This window comes from Episyrphus balteatus, chromosome X (assembly GCF_945859705.1).
Source record: "Episyrphus balteatus chromosome X, idEpiBalt1.1, whole genome shotgun sequence".
Lineage (NCBI taxonomy): Eukaryota > Metazoa > Arthropoda > Insecta > Diptera > Syrphidae > Episyrphus > Episyrphus balteatus.
The window spans coordinates 2,095,585-2,116,062 of NC_079138.1; the positions used below are offsets into that span (position 1 = coordinate 2,095,585).

The 20,478-nt window shown below is 29.5% G+C and overlaps 1 protein-coding gene across 10 annotated transcripts in view; it reads right to left on the reverse strand.

Moving 5' to 3' along the window:
* The window catches only part of LOC129920496 (tau-tubulin kinase homolog Asator), a 33,083-nt gene extending 17,259 nt beyond the window's left edge, over nucleotides 1-15,824 (reverse strand). For 5 of the 10 annotated variants that reach the window (XR_008773260.1, XR_008773259.1, XR_008773257.1 and 2 more), the window contains exons 1-2: nucleotides 15,386-15,821; nucleotides 15,024-15,071 (exon numbers count right to left, since the gene is read on the reverse strand). Coding sequence is in view for 6 of the 10 variants with exons in the window: in XM_056001756.1 (XP_055857731.1) it covers nucleotides 15,024-15,067 (44 nt within the window). In the remaining 4 variants the exon portion in view is untranslated. Of the gene's footprint in view, nucleotides 1-3,637; nucleotides 3,877-4,175; nucleotides 4,264-15,023; nucleotides 15,072-15,385 lie in introns of those variants that run through there. The other 5 variants (XM_056001762.1, XM_056001761.1, XM_056001757.1 and 2 more) reach the window with 4 other exon arrangements.
* Between the last annotated feature and the right edge of the window lie 4,654 nt (nucleotides 15,825-20,478).

Consider the following 20,478-nt stretch of genomic DNA (forward strand, 5'->3'; position numbering starts at 1 on the left):
CTCTTTTGGACGACTCTTACACTTGATGCAGAGTTATTTTATAAAGAAATAGTTTTTAAGAAGAATAAAGCTCATATTTTATTTATAAACAATAAAGGTTATACATAAAACACTTTTGTTTAGCTTTTATTTTTCTGTAGGCATTTTATGTTTTTTTGTGATGGCTTCTGCCATTGGTTTGTTGATGGTGGAGTAAAGATTTTTAAATTTGAAAAGATTTTTGATGATACGATTCTCTGATTGTGTTTTTTTTTTGGGACAAAAATATGAAATCTGTCAAATTTTTAAAAGTTGCGTGAAATTCTCTTGAATAAAGAAAAACTGTGCAAAGTATTCAAAGGCTTGTTACTCAGTAATTTACTTAGTTAATATTTTTTGCTGTAAACAACAACAAACGATTACATTTATGTATTTTTAATAATCCTTTATTTTTGAAGGTTAACAATGTAGATGTTTAGAAAAATGATTATGTTTTGTCTTTTTTGTGGGATAAAGTTTTTTTTTTCGGGTGCAATTGATTAATAGAAGGGTCTTAAAAATAGTTCTTGACCTATCTGATATAATAAGAGGTTGACCAATCTCAAAAATACAAAAAACAAGCCATACAATTCATATAAATCTGGTAAAAATAATTCTTAATAATCAACGAATTTTTTTTTTTTTTTTTAATAAAACAAAATCTAAAATCAAATTGCCCTCCGAAAAAAGTATGCAGTTTTATTTGATATGTTTAGGTGCATTTTTAGAAAAAAAATTTTCAAAATCGTTAGAGCCGTTTTTTAAAAAAACTAATTTTTTATAAATAATTATATAAATGCTTCTTCACAAAAAGTTTCGTTGAAATCGAATAAGCGGTTTCGGAGCAAATCGGATTTTAAAAAAACGATTCTATGGCAGGTACCGTTAATAATGATTTTCAAAAAAAAAATTTCATTAAAAGGTAGACCTTGTCTTAAAACTTACATTTGAATTTTTTAAACAAAATCGTTGGAGCCGTTTTTGAGAAATTTCAACTTTACTAAAATCGGTATATGACAAGTACCGTTATTTTTGGTCCAAAAAAATTAATTCCAAAAACCCCTCTGGGGAGTCGCCAAATAACGCTAAATACCAAGTTTGTCATTAATCGGTCCATCCGTTTAGGGTGGAGCTTCGTATATAGACAGACAGACTGACAGACGGACTTCCGGGACCCACTTTTTTGCAAAAATTGAGAACACCCCACAAACCTGCATTTTTTGAACTAAATATTAACTTTTATACAGATATTAATTTTTTTGTTGGTCATAGTACTAATAATGCAATCGCTAATGCATTAATTTTCAAATTTTGATTATTGCAACAAAAAATAAAAAATAACACTGGTTTACATCCAAAATGGACACTCAATTCCACTATTTTTTTCTTACGTATTTTGACCTCAGGAACTCCGGAAATCACTTTTAAAAAAATTACGATGAGGTATTCATTACAAAAAAAAGCGGAACAATCTTTTCAAAATTTAACTAAAAATCACATCTTTAACCCTTGTTCCCGTAGCATTTTTTTCTTAGTTTTTTCACAAAAAAAAAAAAAAAATAAAAGTAAAAATTCTAGCTAATATTACAAAAGTTGGAATGTACATAGTTACAGTAAAAAAAAAAAATTTTAAATTCCATTAAAATCCAATTGCTCAAAATTTTAAACGATTAAGAGCCAATTTTTCAATCTTCTAATAAACAGTCAGTTAACTGTTCGACGAATAAAGTTATTTGGCTCATAAACAATCAGATAAAAACAATCAATTTTTCAATCAAGAATAATTTATTCTACAGAATAAAGCTAGAACTACATCGAAACACAAAGTGAAAAAAAGTTTAAAAAGTAAACAAAAGTACAAAAAAACAAAAACAAATTCATTGATGTGACATTTAAAAATTTAAATTATTTGAAAAATAAGAAACTTTTTTTTACTTTTTTTCACTTTGTGTTTCTATGTAGTTCAGGCTTAACAAAAAAAAAAATTGTCAAATTCAAAAATATTTAAAATTAAACGTCATTTTTATTCATGATTGTTTTTGTTTTCTTGTGTTCCACTGTATTTTTTTCAAAATTCTTTCAAAATAGCTTTGACAACTGACACAATATTTTTGTTGAGTTTATTCCTTAGAATAATTTTTATTCGTCTCTGAAAGAAGCAGATAGTTTTATTCTAAGGAATAAGCTATATCTGCTTGTTGAAAAATTGATTTTTTCTCTATTTTTCTAAATGACTGTTTAACTGACTATTGAAAAATTGGCCCTTAGTTAAATGCTAATAGAATTTTTAGTTAGTTACTATTTAAGATAAGAAATGGTCTTTTTGACTTAGCAACTTACTTAAGCGGCCTTATATTTTTCTTAAACGTTTAAAATTTTGCTACTTGAGTCTAACAATAAGGTACCTACTGTAATAGATAATAAAATTTAAATTAATCATTAAAATAATGTTTTGTTGGTCAGAGAATTCACTAACCAGTACCTCATACGCACATTTTTGAGTTTTGATTATATTGGAACAGAACACAAAAAAGAATTGAGGAGATAATAGACCAAAATAAAAACGCCTCGCTTTTAATGAACTCGATTCGTTTTTTGAATAAGGAATGAATTAAGAGTAGCATACAAAAAATGAGATTTTTAAAGGCTTCAAAAGAGTACAATCCCGGACAATTGATAGAAACTATCCCGGACGTCCCCCATACAGCCAAAAAAGAGTACATGTCCGGGAAAACCCGGACGCATGGCAACCCTACATTATGATTTATTGCAAACTAAATTCCCAAATTTGTTTTGAACTAAAATTTTGCAACTAATTTACCTATATTTTTTCTATTTAAATGACTTTTTTATGCATTACAATTTTTTTTATATATAAATTCTGCGATTAGATATCCCCCAAATTCAGTGATTGAGATATTCTCTCCTCGCAGATCACACTCACAATACACATTTGTATGTAATCTGCTAGCTTCTATTGGAAAGATTTTGTAAATTAAGCCTACGTTTGACCCAACATGCAATTAGTAATTTTAGCCTAAGACATTAATAGTAAATTAGGACATAAGGTCCATCCCACTGACGCACATTGAAATTATGCAGTTAGAACGTGGGAGTGGTACTTTGTAGATCAGAGACAACAGAAATACAAAAAAAAGCAAAAAAGGAAAATTTTAGGGTGTTTAAATTTGTAATTGGAAGAGATTGAAACAACAAACCTGAACACATATTAATTAACATTGATTAATCAAAATTTCTTATTTATATTTGTTATTTATGAATTTTTTGATTGTTAGTTGTTCGTTAGTCTGTTTTTTTTTTTTCTTAATCTTTATAAATTTCTTGTTGCATTAAGAAGATGAATGAAAAATAACACAAATTAACTTTGCAAAACTAAAAAACAACACTTTCTTGCTAAAAACAATACAACAAAAAAAAAACCAAACAACACTGTTGCTATAGCAATCAACAAACAACAACAACAACAACAACAAAAATAACAGGCACTTTGGTATTGTTTTTGCTTTCACTGCTGACGGATATACACGTTTCAGATTCTAATTTGTGTACTTGTTTTTTTTGTCAATTATTTATTAAGGAAACAATATTTAAAATTTACATGGATATTAGTTTCCTGGAGTGTGCTAAGCATCGCATTTCAAATATTTTTGTATTTTTTTCATAAAAAAAAAGTTTATGTAAATAAAATTAGGTAAAAAATAATAATAATAATAAAAGATCACAGCACTGAGAGAAATAATTTACTTACTATAACTGTTATAAATGACAGCTTGTCATATGATATTGAATGAAAGATGAGAAGGTTTAGTCCACAGTACAGTTATGTATAAGTGTACTCTGGGTTTACATTAGACGATTTTTTTTTTTTTTTGAATCACTGATCTTTAGAGCGTCACTGTTTTGTATATAGAAATTGTATACAGATTCAATATATATATATAAATAACAAGGTATTTCAGGGTAATTAAATAACTAAACTCTAATATTATAAAACTTAACATATAATTCTTATAAAAAAAAAGCAATGGATGATTTATTACTGAAAAAAAAAAATTATTATAGGTATATTTTTCATTTCAATCGTCATTTGAGCTGTAAACCAAAATCGAATGGGGAAATTTCATTCATTAACTCACCACGATTTTTTTTTCGCACAAAACAATGTGCATCCCATTGTTTTGGCTGAAAAAAAACATACAATTTAATTTGTGTTTCAGCCACACGGAAAACACTGAATGAGAATGGTGGATTGATATACAAAAATGTTGACTTCAATTCAAGCACACACATTGTTTATAAGGCGATCCGAATCGAATCAGGATTGAAGTATATGTATAAGAAAGATCGAATTGAATCTGGATTATGCAATTCGATCCGACTTAGGGAGCTGAATCGAATCGAAAATATGTATGTATATCTAGATTGGAGAATTGACGACTCAAAATATCAGCTCAGATATCAAAATATCATACTCAGATTTTCGTAATTTTATCTCATTCTCATTTTATGAAGTCATCTATATTATTCAAATTTTTTTATACGAAGTTTCCATAGATTAAACATGTGAATGTGTTGTATTTGTTGCTTTCCATAGATAAGACATTCAAGTGTGCCTGCCTTTGATCTGTAAGGCGCTGTTAGCATTCGATTTATAATACACATGACGTCATCAAAATTCCGAATGTATATTACCTTGTATTCTGTATATATTGATACCAAGGCACAAGGGAAATCACAAGACACTCCCAAAATAGGCTTGTTTCGTTCGCGAACGAACTACTTCAATCGTTCAATGAGCTAGTTCATTTTGGTAGCTAGTGAACTTAGTTCACTTGCTAAGTTCAATTTAAGTTTGCGATTAGTGATTTTTTTTTCAACAAAATAAACAGCAACCTAGAGCAGTTGTAAAATGGCATGGCAAAACAGCTTGCACTAACCTTACACCATCATTTTTTTTTTTTATAAATTCTTTGGCGAAAGAAAGTCCCACCTGTATAGGAAATTTTAAAATTTTTTCACTGACAGCACCCTTCTTTACCGCAAGATTTAGATGTAAAAGCGCACAAAGTCACTTTGTTGCACCTTTTCTTGCAAAATGTAAAAACATATTTTATAAACAATTTTAAGCACTTGTGGTAGGTATAAAAAAAAATCTATAGGAATGTACCTACCCTTCAAGTAAGAAAACTGAGTTCAGAAAAGACACTCCGAACTCAAAACGCGAAAAACGAGGTTGCACTCACACACTTGCACCTTTTTGTGTATGAACACAAAGTCGAAGGAGAAATCGTGGTGAAAATACCAATACATATGCAATCGGCTTCGCGGTGATCATAATTTCCATACTGATTTGAGCCGCCGTGAGACCCGTTTTGTAGTCGAGGTTGGACTCACTTCGGAGCCGATTCGGACCGAGGACGGACTCGTGTGCTTGAAGGGTAGATGACCAACGTTTTTTAAAAACATGCACGTCTAAAGAGAACTTCAGGATGGTAGCATTTTTTATCTTATACTACGTTTCCACCTACCTTATCCATTCCTTACCGGACACCCTGTATTATATGTACAAAGTTTTATTACGATACGATAATTGAAAGTAGGCTAAAAGGGTTTGGACCACTAAAATATTGTGTTGTCGTCTGAACTACATATGTGCAAAGTTACAAATCGATACGATAAGTTGAAGTGTGTCAAATTTCAGTTCCAAAATTTTATTACTGAAGCTAATAAAAGCATATTAAAAATAAAAAAAAAAATAGAAATAATTTGTTTTACTGCTTTTATTTTAAGGTATTTTTGTGCGATTGTTCCCAAATTATTTACTGATCATTTAAAGTTTATAAAAACAAAATTTTAACTGATAGTAGTAAACAGAAGAAATTTTCAAAGTTTAAAAAACCGACTTTTTGATTAAGTGATGGTTATTTTTAAGAAATTAAAATTACTTGGTGCAGTTTCAGTACGAGCTTTTGAATAAAAAAAAAAGAAAATTTCTTAAGAGCCTAGTTTCGAGAACGCTTTTTTCTTGTCAATCACTAATATTTTCCAGGGTAAGACTTAAAAAAAAAAAAAAATTGTTTGAAGCACCCTAATATACATACATATACAATATACATATATTTGTAAACCATTCTAAAAATTTATTTTAATAAGAATCAACTACATAAATAAAATAATCGTGCCATAATTAGATGTTTAGTGGTCAGTTATATAGTTGTCATTGAAATGCATCATTGAATTTTGAATTTTTGTTTTCGTTTTTAAGACAGTGAAGTGCTTACAAAGGGTAACAACGCAAGGCTTACAACAATAAGTTATAGAATGTTTCTACTAAAAAAGATACTTCATTAAAATTTCAATGATATATTTGATATGATAAAATTGCATTTAAAAAAAAAATTACCTAAGTTTTTTTTTTGTAAGAAATCCAGGTATTATTTATTAAGTTGAGCTTCTTATTTCTTTTTATTTCGATGAATTATATTGATAACTACAAAAGTTACACCTGTTCAAATATTGAAAGGTCAACAAAAGAAATAGCACCAGTTGCAATTTATTTTTTTTTTCTATAAAAACAAAGTTTAAGTTTTTCAAAATAACTTTACTTCTTACTTTGATTCAATCTCATTCCAAAATATAATTAAAAAAAAAAATAAAATATTTTGTCTGAGTAAGAAATAAACAAATAGATCGTACTAAAATAACGAACAAAATTATCGTATTTTGTACTTTCTAAATCACAATTGCTCAAATTTAAAAATTATAAGGTCGAATATTTTAAGCCTTTTTTATTAACTAAATAATAAAATTTATTTCATTCAATTATCTTTACAAATGTGAAAGTTATCCACCAATTTAAAAACATTAACCCGTTTATGTGGTGTTACACCCAGCCTTAAATCTGACCGTTTTACACCCCAAAATAGAAATGAACCGTTTTAAACTGAAGTCCGAGCCCTGGTATGGAGAATGAAGGTACTTATCTCTCACATCTTGAGATGAAAATATGTATAGTTCCATTAGATTTTTTTTATAAAATAGAAACACACTTTTAATGCTTATTACTCAAACTTTTATAAACAAGTATGTCTTTTGGCTTAATACTCGATGAAGTCTCAAATTAGGATCAACTCTTAAATGATTCAAAGTAATTCGACGTATCATTTACCAAGTGACAGTTAGACCGTTTATACATAGGTAGGCAATGCACATTTTCACAAAAAATATCGCCCACGTCTTTTGCTACACAAACCAACATTACTCATGAAGCACACATACAAATTAACGCATAGGCACATTTCAAAAAATTAAAAAAAAAAAAAATCATGCTCTAATTTAACTAAGTAGTTAGAATACCAAAAAAAATGATATAAGAAAAATAAATTTTAATTAAAACAGGCGAGGCCCTAAAGTCACACCTTAAAAAAATAATAAGAAGAATCAGGAGCAGAAGTAGCAAACGTACTATAATGTACCTATATAATTTTATCTTTAGCAAACACAAAACTTTAAAAGTTAAAATTATTCAGTTTAACTTAGTTTTTTTTTTATTTAACTTTAACAGTTCGATGACACTAGGCTATCTTAGCTCAATTAAAAATTCTATAAGTATTTTATACTTTTTGTTTAATAGGTGGGTGGATTGCTGTAATGATTTATAAAGTAACAGGACTATAAACTTCAAGGATTACTCATCTACTTTTCGAGCTGTTCTCTTAGTGTAGGTTGCTAAGGAGTTTTTCCTTTCTTATTCTTTCCAGGATTATATTCATTCAATTTAAACTAAATTCTTAGATATTCTTACCTTCAAATTCAATTTTTTATTATCAGCCCTTTTGTCACTGCTTCTTATGTTGTAAGTTAGCAACAAATCACCACAAACTAAATAATATTGCTTTTGTCGAGGATTTCACACACACATTGAAAAACATAAAATTCCTTTGGTTTTCTTTCTTTCTCACTCAAAAAAAAAAAAAAAAATTAGGAACTTTTTTCCTTTGCACAAAAAAAAAATATCACATGCGCATGATTTGTGTCATGTAATAATATGGGAAAGTGACACCGAGTATTTTTTTTTTTTTTTTGGTTTACAAAATTCTAACACGCAAGGAGCCTATCAAAAGTCAACTTTTGTTTATCTCCAAAACTAACCTTAAATTTGATGAAAATTTTTTTGGTTTTTTGGAATCGACTCAAATGTCAGAAATCTAAGTTAAAAATAGATAAAATGACAGTTCATAAAAGAGAACAAAATACATTATTTATGTAATTTTGTATTAAAAAAAAAAATATTTAAATATTTAAAACTTTGTGTGAATGCAATACACATTGAAAAAATATACAAAGAAATAACGAGCACATTCTAATGTTTAATACATCACAGAGCCTTTTATTTTATTAAAATTATTATTTATAAACTAAAAAATGGAAAATAAGTATTTTCATGCAATATCCTCGAATAAGATAACTCAATTTTTCTATTGACTTTTGCTTCATAGAACCGAGATGAAATTTTTCAAATTTAATATTAAAAAATTGATTTTTGCTAAAAATGATGATAATTTTTAAGCTAGAACAAGATTTTCGATTGCATAGTTTAAGGAAATTTTTTGCATGTAACTTTTTCTTAAGAAACAAAAAGGCTTTATCTTTCAGTACACACTAATAAATTATACATATCCTTAATATGTAATAAAATAAATCGATTAAGGCAACAATAAGAAGAAGGTACACTTAGCCACCTCACAATTTTGTCATTTTTATCTAAGAAATAAAATAAACAATACAAAAAAAAAAAAAAACTTGAACAAAATTTCAGTCAAATGTTTATTTTTATTTTTATTAATTTAAATTTTTTGATTTTGCACGATTCCGACACAAAAAAAATATTATCGTGGCCGCCTATAGAGAAAGTGATGCTTCGGGAGGGTTTCTAGGGTGTTCTAATGAGTTAACGTTGGGGAAAACTTAAGTTCACCTGTGTTTACACGCAATAGAACAAACAAAAATAAGAAATAAAATAATCCAAGAATTTATTTAATGGAAAAGGCTTGGCAGTTTGTATTTTTTGACATATTCCATCATCATCGTCATCACATCAACTTGCGTGAAGCTTTCTTTCAATTACGCGCATGTCCTTATTTTTCTCCTGTCCTGTTATGTGAATATGATTTCTTCCAACCCTTGTTATGGGGTTTACTTCTGTTCTTCATGTTTGGAGTTTAAGTGCTGGGGGTTTTTTTTTGTCGTTGTGGTTTTTGGAGAGTAAGAATAACCCTTTTGTAATACGTTATGAGGGGTAATCATGGAACGGTGTGTAAAATCTGGGTAAACCTGGTAAATGTGGTAATGTCAAATTTTTGTATGGATTTGACAGTTCGGTTACTACATGATAAACACAAAACAAGGTATACTCAAAAGAGCATACTTTATACTTATTTTCACAAAAAGTGAGAAAAAAATATTTTTACTTTTGGAAAAAGTGCTGCATGTAGTTAGTGAAGGCTTTAAACAGGGTTGTACAAAATAATTTTTTTTTTTAATGCATTTATTTCCAAAAATATTCTTAATTCAAATTTTACATTATAACGTACTATGATGATATTGAATGAATAGTTTTGAAATATAAAGGCCCAATTATAGTAGGCAACATGAGCTCGCATGATCATAATATGTATTATATTATGTCAAAATCGAACGAACTACTTCTTCATGTTTCTGAAAACATGAGGAGCAAACATAATGAACACATGAGCTCACCAGCTTTATGTCACAATTTGTGTTTTTTGTCCATCATTAAATTAAAAAAAGACGCTAAAGACTTGCGGTTCAGAGCGCATGACATATTATGCTTAACGAAAGTTAATGAATCACGCATATGGGCATTATGGCTATTTTCATAAAAATTGTTTGTATTTACTTAACCGCTTATGCCATTTTGACATACTTATGCATACATGCTTACTACTTCTGAGTTCTGACTTCTGAAGGACTCATTTAAGTGTTCAAAGAAAGTACTGTTGAATGTGAATTAAAAGTACATCGACTAGTATTTCGTTCATGGGGGGAAATTCACAAATTTTTTGCATGTTAGAAATAAAGTAAATACCTGAGTTTTTTCACGACTGCCTATCATTTTTTCAGTGAAAACATAGTTTTTGAAGTTATACTTCTTTTGTGGCATTTGGGTATGAAAAACTTCTTTTCGAAAAGAAATGTCAAAGGGATTAACAAGTAGCACAATCTAGTGCTCATAATTGTATAACAGTTTTGTTATGGTATGAACCATTGACTTAATATATATGGACTGCTAGAAGCATATTCAGGTTGGTTCCACTTGTTTCTTCGCGATACTAGCGCCCTAAAAAAAAGCGGAGAATAAGTGCAACATTTTTGACGAAGTGCGAAAGGAACAAATATAGAAAAACAGAGAAAGCACTACCTTTTAACGACAGATGTCATTCACTAAAAGTTTCCTCTTTTCGCCGACTAAGGTTATACCGCTAGTAGAGCTAGAAAGATGTGGAATCATTTTTTTTCAATTTTTCTATGGAAAAGTCAAACGACTAGCAGTCCATATATAGTAGGTCAATGGTATGAACCTACTAAGTGAATTTCTGTGAGTGAGAAATATAACTTCATTGCGTGTACCTGTACATGTGTACTACACTCACTCTTTTTTAATTCGTACATAATTCACCGGTTGTTTGTTCGCTAGCTGGTTATGCGATTTTGGTCGTTCGGAAACATATCGAAAACTCAATTATTTTCGATAGCATATCTGATTCCCGAACGTGACCATTGGACTCAACCCACAGTACACGTCATAAGGTACACATATAAATTATACATATTGCGCATGCTATCAAGCGCACTAGATGACAGAATACAAACAACATGGTAAACAGAAAACAAGGTATGCTCGATAGATTTTTGACAATTCGCTGTGACGTCATCGCCATCTTACTTAGAATTAAGGTCTTACTACATTGACTCGAAAAGTGTAAGGGAACAAAAACGAAAATTTTCAAATGTACTTTTTTATAGTTTTTCCAAATGGAAAACTTAAAAAAAAATGATGCAGAAAGCTTAATTTGTGATCTAAAAAACTATTTATATTGTCTTTTTCACAAATTAGCGACAAGCAAAGTATTTTTACTTTTGGAAAAAGTGGTGAATGTAGTTACGGCTTTAAATAAAAGAAACAAAATTCCAACAACAAATTCGATTGACAAACTCGGAGAATGGACGAAAAACTAGCGCCCCCTATAAAAGATTCACGTTTGGAACTCCACAAGCTCTTTATATAATTTCTTCTAAGCATTTCTTTTTTATATAAAATATTTTAAATTCTTAACAACTTGAAATCTAAGACATATATTATGTGCAACGAAGCCATGCATTTTATTTGTTTTACAACTAAATAACTTTATATAAAGTAACTATGGATATTGCAAGGACTCAAGTTAAAATCTTTCACTGATCACCGTGTTTTGGATCCTTTTAAGGTTTTTTACATTACTATCCATTATAACACGTACATAATTGCTATCTACCTACATCATACAGCTGGAAAATTCGTTTCAACATTGATAATTCTAAGTGAGGTAAAGAAACTTCGTTCCAGGAAAAAAATAAAATAAAAAATAAAATTGGAGGATAATTTATTGACAGATTTACTTGCGTAAAAAAAAGAACAAACAAAAACCTAAATGTCATATAAGTTACATGAACTTTGTTTGATGTCATACATCGTTAGAAACAGTAACTTGCGTAAGACATTTCCAAGAAAAAAAATGAAGTAAACATATCTTCATCAGTAGAAATAACCCCTGTGGACTTGTCAACAGCAATCGCAATTTTTCGAATTGTTTTAACAATTATACCCACATATGAATGTAGAGTAGGTAGATATAGCCTTTATCATATAGCTTTAAGTATTTAAAATTTAATTGTTTCTAGAAACTACATTTTTGGGAAGGAGTCTTTTTTCAGCTAATTTTCAATAGTTGGCTTTATTTAACTTTCACCAAAAGAAGCCAATCAAGATGTTTAAATCATTTCAACTTTTTAAGGAACTAGTTTTATTGCAAAGTTGTCTTATATCAGTTTGAAGACGTTTTGAAAATTGAATAGATACTTCAAATACTTTTTGGAAATTTTCCAACTCTTGAATTTTCCAAAACTGGAATAGGTATATAACTTTTAAGTTGAATGTTAATATTTTTTAAAAGTGGGATATTTTCTTTAGAAGGGGTTCATTTTAGGTCACCAATACCTACTTTTGCAAAAATTGGCCAATGTTGTTGAGGCTTTGTTTTCCACAATTCTCACAAAATTTATCAAACAAACTTAATAAATAAAAACCGATCTTTTGCAAGCTATGTTTTTGCTTTTTTAAGAATATGTATAGGTACAAGAATTCATGTGACGAAATATATTTTATTTTATTCTGGAAAATATATTCGACATAAATAAACAATTATTTACAAGGTATACAGCCAAATCATATGCAACACCTCAAGTTGTTTGTGCCAAAAAAAAAAACAGGTGAAAAAATTTTTTTTTAGCATGTCGCTCATAACATTATTAAAATGCCAACCAAATCCATAAGCAAAACAAAATATAAATTGAGTTGTATTCAAAAGAACTATTTTCGCTGCGAGAATTGCGACGACAAAATGTTGACAGTTATCCAATAAAATTAAGATAACATGAATATTATTTTGAGAATGACAGTGAGAAAAATACAAGTGCCAGGACCAGATTTAGGGCTACACGATCGCCTCGCCCTGGCTACAACAGTTCGGTGAATTTTATTTTGACATTGATAATATTCTACCCTTCAAGCAAGAAAACCGAGTTCAGAAAAGTAACTCCGACCTCAAAACGCGAAAAACGAGGTTGCACTCACACACTTGCAACTTTTTGTGTATGAACACAAAGTCGAAGAAGAAATCGTGGTGAAAATACCAATACATATGCAATCGGCTTCGCGGTGATTATAATTTCCATACTAATTTGAGCCGCCGTGGGACCCGTTTCGTAGTCGAGGTCGGACTCACTCGGAGCCGATTCGGACCGAGGTCGGACTAGTTTATCGCAGTTCACTGGCGATAACAATTTTTCATCTAGATACATGAAAATGCTAAACTAAATTGTCTTTCAAAAAAACTTTTCTTAAATCCCGCTTTTCAAGGACTCGGAATTAGCAAAGTAGCGCATATCTGTGGTGAACAGATGACAGTTGTAAGTTTTTTTCCGCAAAAAACAATGAGCTGCACATTGTTTTGCGAGAAAAAAAATCGTGGTGAGTATAATTTTTTTTTTCGATTTTGGTTTACAGCTGTGGTGGTTTTCGGAAAAAATCTAAAAAAATTTCTCCCATAAGAAATGCATTGGTTTGTTTTTTTTTTGCTGGAAGAACTGTATATTTAGCTCAGCAAAAAAAAAAATGCAGACATATTCTATTTTATAAAGACATTGTATATGATTATAACTTCTTCTCCGTGTGGGGGCGCTTTTTCGTTCGGGCCTGAAAAAAATAACTAAAGCCGGCTGTGATAATTGCATTCGTCAAATTCTATCTTTTCCCTTTATTCAATCACAAAGATCAAAAAATTATCATTCATGCGTATACTAGGGGACCATCGATAAAAATGGGCAAACGTTGTATGTTTTTAAAAAAATTGTATAGAATTTCTCGTTTCAAAATTTAATTTGTATTGTGTATCGTATCAGAATTTTGCAAAGTGTTAAATACAGCAACAACTTATCCTCGGAAATATTAGCATGAAATTAAATTCTTTTGCTCTATCTATTTTGCGAATGAGATGGTGATGACGTCACAGCAAAACTGTCAAAAACCTGTCACGCATACCTTGTTTTTTCAATTAAGAGTTTGCAAAACAATATCAACTAACCTTAGAAGGCGATATTAAGTTAACTCTCCAAATTAATCAAAATTGGTAAATCTTTAAAATTTTAAATCTTAAAATTGAAAAATTTGTAGAAATGACTTTTGGATTTCTAATATAGTTATGAGAAAAAATTGCATTCTTCAGATTAATAAAATTCTCAATATGCACGACTTCCTAAAGGCAGTCCATTCTCCCCTTATTTGTAAGCTCGTTGACATTGAGCAGATGAATTTTTTCAAATAAATAGAAATAGTGTCTGTTTATTTAAAAGAACCAACCAAAAGAATCCAACAGGTTGTTGTTTAGCTATTAATAAAACTCTCTCTTAATATTTTAAGAAACTATTTAAAAACAGCAAAACCATAATTTTCAAAAATTTAACAAAAAAAAAAAAGAAACATTTTTATAGGTAGATAAAAATGGAGATGGAAAAGAGCAAGGTATTAATATGGTTGCGAAGGGGAGGAACATTTTGCGGATATTTTGGCATTTACAAGAAAAAATGATAGCGAACGTTTCGATGAGATACAAAATAGGTTGCTACATATTTATATGAAAGGCAATTGAATTTTTTTGAAAATTGCAATGACAAGCTTGAATTTTATAAATATTTTTGACATTTTTCATTTGTTTATTATGAATCAAATAAAAAAAAAAAAAAACACACGTGTGTAAGAAAACTTGATGATCGTGGGTTGCAAGAAACTAAATTAAATTTTGATGATTGCACATCATCCACCAGGGTTTTAATCTTTCTTATACAAAATTATAAAAAGAAAAGAATTTCCGATTATTTTTGTTAATTCCAAATGAGTAATAAAATTAAAAACAAACAAACAACAACAAAATATAAAAGAAAAAAACATCAATTCGCCTACACAAACGCCACATGCTTTGGGGTTAAATTTAAATTTAACACATTAAACAACAACAAAACAAGGTAAAAATGAGAACACATATCAAAATGTTATTAAATTCAAAAAATTTAAATTGCACGTATTTTGTAACAAAAATATAAAAATTGTTTCATCAAGAATAAAAAAAAGGAATGGCTGTCACTCTCACCTTTGCTTTTCGTTTAGTTGCATTTTTGGAGGTCTTTTTATCATTTATCTTTTTTTATCACCAAATTTTCAAAAAAAAAAAAAAAAACAAACAAACAAAGTAAATTGAATTTTAAAATAAATTTTCGGATTTTTAATTGTTTGGGTGCGAAAGGGCAAAAGTTATTAACTATATGAAAAAGGATTATTAACAATGATTGAGATATATTCTACAACAATTTGGGAATATTAAACAATAAAATATATAAATACTTTGTATATTTGTTTAAGCAACATAAACATATATTTTTTTTTTTTATTTATTTCAATTAAATATATAAAGTTATCTACATGAAAATATATGCATATGTTTTCGTAACTCACAAGTAATTTTTTTGATTGCAACTTTGCACCCAAAAGCAAAACATAATTTAATTAATGTTTGTTAAAATTATTGAGGAATAAACTGTTATTCTACTCTTCCACAGCACAGATGATTTTTTTTTTTTTTTTTTTCTAAACTTATGTAGGTTTTTTTTGTTAATGTTTTGTTCCGAATAATTTTCGCTCGTATAACCGCTAGAGACTATTTAGTTTTCTTTTTTAACAATTTTAAAACATTTTTAACCGTTATTGTTGAGCTAACATACATACATACAAATTTTTTTTATTTCTTATTAAATATTAAAATTTAAGAAACAAAAAGATATCACTTTGTGTTGAACTAAAAACTTCCCCAGTGAATATGCCCAGTTTCGATATATATCGGTATCGCACGTTTCAGAACTTATGCAAAATATGGAACGAAAAGTCAAAAACAACAACAAAAACAACAACTCAACTCGGAACGAGGAACAAATGAACATGAATTTCAAAAAAATAAACTTTCGAATTAAGTTTTCTTTTTTTTTGTTGTTTCATCTTTTCGTTTGTGGGATTCTTCTACGAAAGTGACACACACATTTTTTTCAATACATTTGCACTCCGAATCGCTTGATTTGAATACCTAGATATTTATTTTATTTATTTATTTTAAAAAACGTATTGTTGAATATTGTGAATTTTTCGTTCAGTTTTCGTTCATGTTAAATATTCGATGACATAAAAAGTATCTGTCTTTCAAGATATTATTAAATTGTTCATTAATAATGACATTAACTTATATTAAGGTACATCATTTTTGAGGTTTCTGAATGTTCATTAATCTTACATTCGTAGACAAATTAAAAATTTATGACACAAGAGTAGGTAATTTTCGAACGATCATTGCCAAAAATTTCATCACATGTTTAAGATTAACACTTAAATAAAAACAAAAAACTTAATGAAATCACATGGAGTGTATTTACTATTTTATTTATTATTATTTTTTTATTTTAAACACACGGGTGTGTTAGAAAATAGATGAACTAATTATATTTGTTTGTACCCCATAATAAATTTGTTGTTTTCTTTTTTCTAATGAGAAAAACTCCTGGGTGAAGGTAGATATATTTGCATTATGTTGAGAACCAGTGGTCGTTTTTGTTAGCGTTGCCACACAGAAGTTTCCGATGGGGCCTTATTTTGTACTGATTTTTTTGTAGTTTACAAGTCTAATTTTTCTACAACTCAGTAGTTATCCTTTTTTTTTCATCTAAATCCCCAAAGCTAAATATATCATCTATTTTCCCAAATAGGTTTTCCCATTGTACGATGAAAAATAATTTAAGAATTCCAATTTTTTGCACACGTTCTTAAATCAATCTCTCGAATATAAATATCTGAACGCACAACTTACTTTTTGGGGCCAGTTATAGCGATCAGGAAAATGAATCCGGAAAAAATTTCAAAACACAAATGCTTTACCAATCGAATTATAAATGACTGAAAGAATTTTTATTGAAAGTAAAATTTACAATAGAGCTGTTTATTTTTTCTCAAAATTGTATTTATTTGTTTTCCTGATGCAAATTCATTTTTCGTGCCAACTGATTGACATTTAAAACAAAATGAAACAAATCGTTCCCCTGAAGTATATCAAACTCCCATCAGGAAAAAAATATTTAATGTCATACTGATTCTTTTTTCATGATTTCCAGATCGCTATAAGCGGCGGCGGCGCCTTTAATATAATATCTGAACGCACATCATATAACACCCCTGGGTTTTGGGTACATGCAAAATATCCCACTTGATGTATACAGCGCCACCTCCTGGAAGGAAGAGTTCTAGAAGAAGACGAGAAATTACCCACTAACTGGAACTCCAAAATGGATATAAATCGATAGTGCGGACTACAACCGGATACAGTTAAGTGATTGATATAGTTTGTTTATTTGAGCTCAAATAAATGTAAATTGAATTGAAATAAGGTGCGGTTTATTTCAAGGGAAAGTAGAGACATAAGTTTTATTGCGAACCTCAATAAAACATTGCAATATTCCCGATTAACAATTTTGCTTCTATAAAGCTTTACAGGTGCTATGGTTGCTTGTGTAAAGCTTTATATAAGCAAAATTGTTTGTAGGGTTATCTTTTCAAATATCCTATTTCGATGTGGAAGTGAAGCTTCGCTTAGAATAAAGATGAGCTCTTTTCTAAAAAAAAAATTGAAATTGAAAATTGTCTCACTACATCATTCATCGTGGCAACGCTAGTTGTTCAAATAGTTTTATTTTAATACATACAAAAAACAAGCATTATCTAAAAATACTACAACGAAACCACTATGTTTCTCTGCATTAAGTTTATCAACTTATCGCAACATTTTTGTTTAGTTTTTTTATTTTTCTCACAAAAAACACATGAATTAAATGTCCGAAACGTGAACAATTATTTTAAATACCTAGAGCCTAGACCATGCCGCACAGGGGTATAATAAAAGTTAAAACTTTTGATTGGTTTCACAAGGTAATTCACGCATTCTGAAAATTGAAAGGAACAGGTCAGTTCGCTTCCGCTTCCACTAAATTGTGAAACTTCATATCTACTCTGTGTTTTCTCAAAACCGATTGTTTTCCGCTTTTGTATGTGTGTTTCAAAGTTTCAAATTGTTCCCGAATCATGTTTGCTATAAAAAATTAAATACACAACTGGGGCGCACGCACTCGCTCTTATTTTAAAAGTTGCTTGGTATATTAAAGGTTCTTAGAAATTCATGAAAGAACTATTTTAACAAATAAAAAGAGAAATGTAAAAATTAAATTTGGTTTTGAGTTACAAACATCAAACAAAAAATTGATTTTTCAAATTTTTTTAAATTCAACAATGATTTTTTTTTATACACATTCTTGGGACACATTCAGGACACGTTTGGGACAAATTCGGGACACATTCGGAACACGTTCAGGACACATTCGAGACACGTTCGGGACATGTTCTGGGACACGTTCAGGACACATTCGAGACACGTTCGGGAAACATTTGGGACACATTCGGGACCCGTATGGGACATGTTCGGGACACAATCAGGACACGTTCGGAAAAAAGAGTTGATTTAGTTTAAGTTAGTATTAATAAGTTTTTCAGTTATAGCTTGTACTAAGCTTAAATAAATAAATAATTTTAGTACTAAGGGTAGGCTAGCGAAAAAAAAGGTTGGGCTATCCTGGGCTAACCTTGAGCAATCGATCCAGGCAGTTTAAAAAAAAAAAAAATTAGCATTTGGCGGTGCCAACTTCACATAGCCCTCATGAAGCTACTCCATGGGAATAACCCTTGACGTGGCGGAGGGTGTTACGGTGGAGATATGTTCTATAAGAAAAGCATCGTTTGATTCAAGTGTTGTTTATGGATGTCACGAACCAGTAAACCACATGCTACTAAAAGTATGCAATCCTCCAAACTTTCTGTCAAAATAATTCGTTAACGTGAAATCCGTCTACATCAGTGGTAACTATAATAGACATTGGCGTATGTCAAAATGACATAGTCTTATGGGGCTAGCCATACCATAATGCGCAGATGCGTGATTCCTTTAACTTTCGTTAAGCATATGCTTGGGCTATGATAGAACTAATTTAATTTTTACTTAGTGAAAATATTGATTTTAGATTTTGACATAAGGCCTTACAGAGCCAGATTAATTAGGTTTTCCATTGGTATAAAAATATCTATTTATTTTTTATCTAAATCTGATTTCTGATTTTTGATCTTTTTATTTTGAATTGACTCATGTCAAAATCATTTTTTTTTTTGACAGATTAAAACTAAATTGTTTTTCATTTATCAATTAAAAAATCCCATAATTTTCTTTTCACAATATTTGTCTTGCAAAATAAAAAGAACTGATTTATGCAGCTGAAATATAGTGTTTTGTGTACTGTAGTAGATACGTATGCATCTTTCTAGTTCAGTCAATGGGGGAAAATCTGAAAAAAGTTGTGACGTCATTCAAGTTTAGATGATTTTTTTTTCTTTTTAAGTACAAATCTTAGTTTTCGAATTCTTTGGGCTTGTAGAATGACCATTTTAAAAAATCCGTTACTCGGGAACGACATGTCGCAAAAAAAAGCACCTATACATTATTTTCTTATGGCATACATAATTTCAGACTTACTGAACCTCTAATTCTGTTTTTCCATGTTTTTAATAACTGGTAACGGGCAAATTTTCTAAATACATCTGGATGTAAGCAAATTTAAATCCAAAAAATAAATCCAAGTTCGTTATATGTACTTTTTAAATCCTAACTTAAATACAATTTTTTAAATACAATCCTGCTTATGAAATTTATTTATGAAATTTGGATTTTAGAAATTCGGATTTGAATCATTGGATTTAAAATTCACTTTAATCCAAACTAAATCCACAGTTTATAATAATATTGTTGTAATAGTTAAATGGGAAATGACTGAAAATGAAAAACATACTTTCCGGTAGTCTAACTCTAAAATGTAAAAGAAAGAAAGATAATATTTCCAACCAGAAAGTTTCTATAGAAAATTGTAGATGATGCAAGTTACATTTTACAAAATGGCGGAGTTTTATACGCATCCAAACTCTGCTGACGTCACAACTTTTTTCAAATCCTTTGCATTCGCTTCCTCATTGACTGAACTATACTCCCTGGATGATGAATATGAGGATGCTGTATGGTATTCTGATGACGATGACTATCTACTCCTTTTATTTTTCATCACGTATATCTGAGAGAAATCTCATAGAGCAAAAAAAAAAAAAAAAAAAAAAAAACAATAATTTTCCAGTAAAAATTTTCCGCGCATGATTTTCATTTTCTCTCACATAGGAAAAAAAGCTGAATTATCCTTCTCAGTTCTCATCCTTGCTGTTTTAACTTTGGCATTGAGAGTAATTTGCTTCCTTCCTTCCATCTCTCTGTCTAGTTGTGAAAAGCATATCCGTTAAAGAAGAAGAAGCAATTTTATAGTTTTCTCCTCAGAAAAACAGAAAATTCGTCTCGAATAATAAAATCCTCCAAGTTAGGTTAGGTTTGTTGTGGGGAGTCTTTTTTTTTTTTTATGTGCCCATTTTCC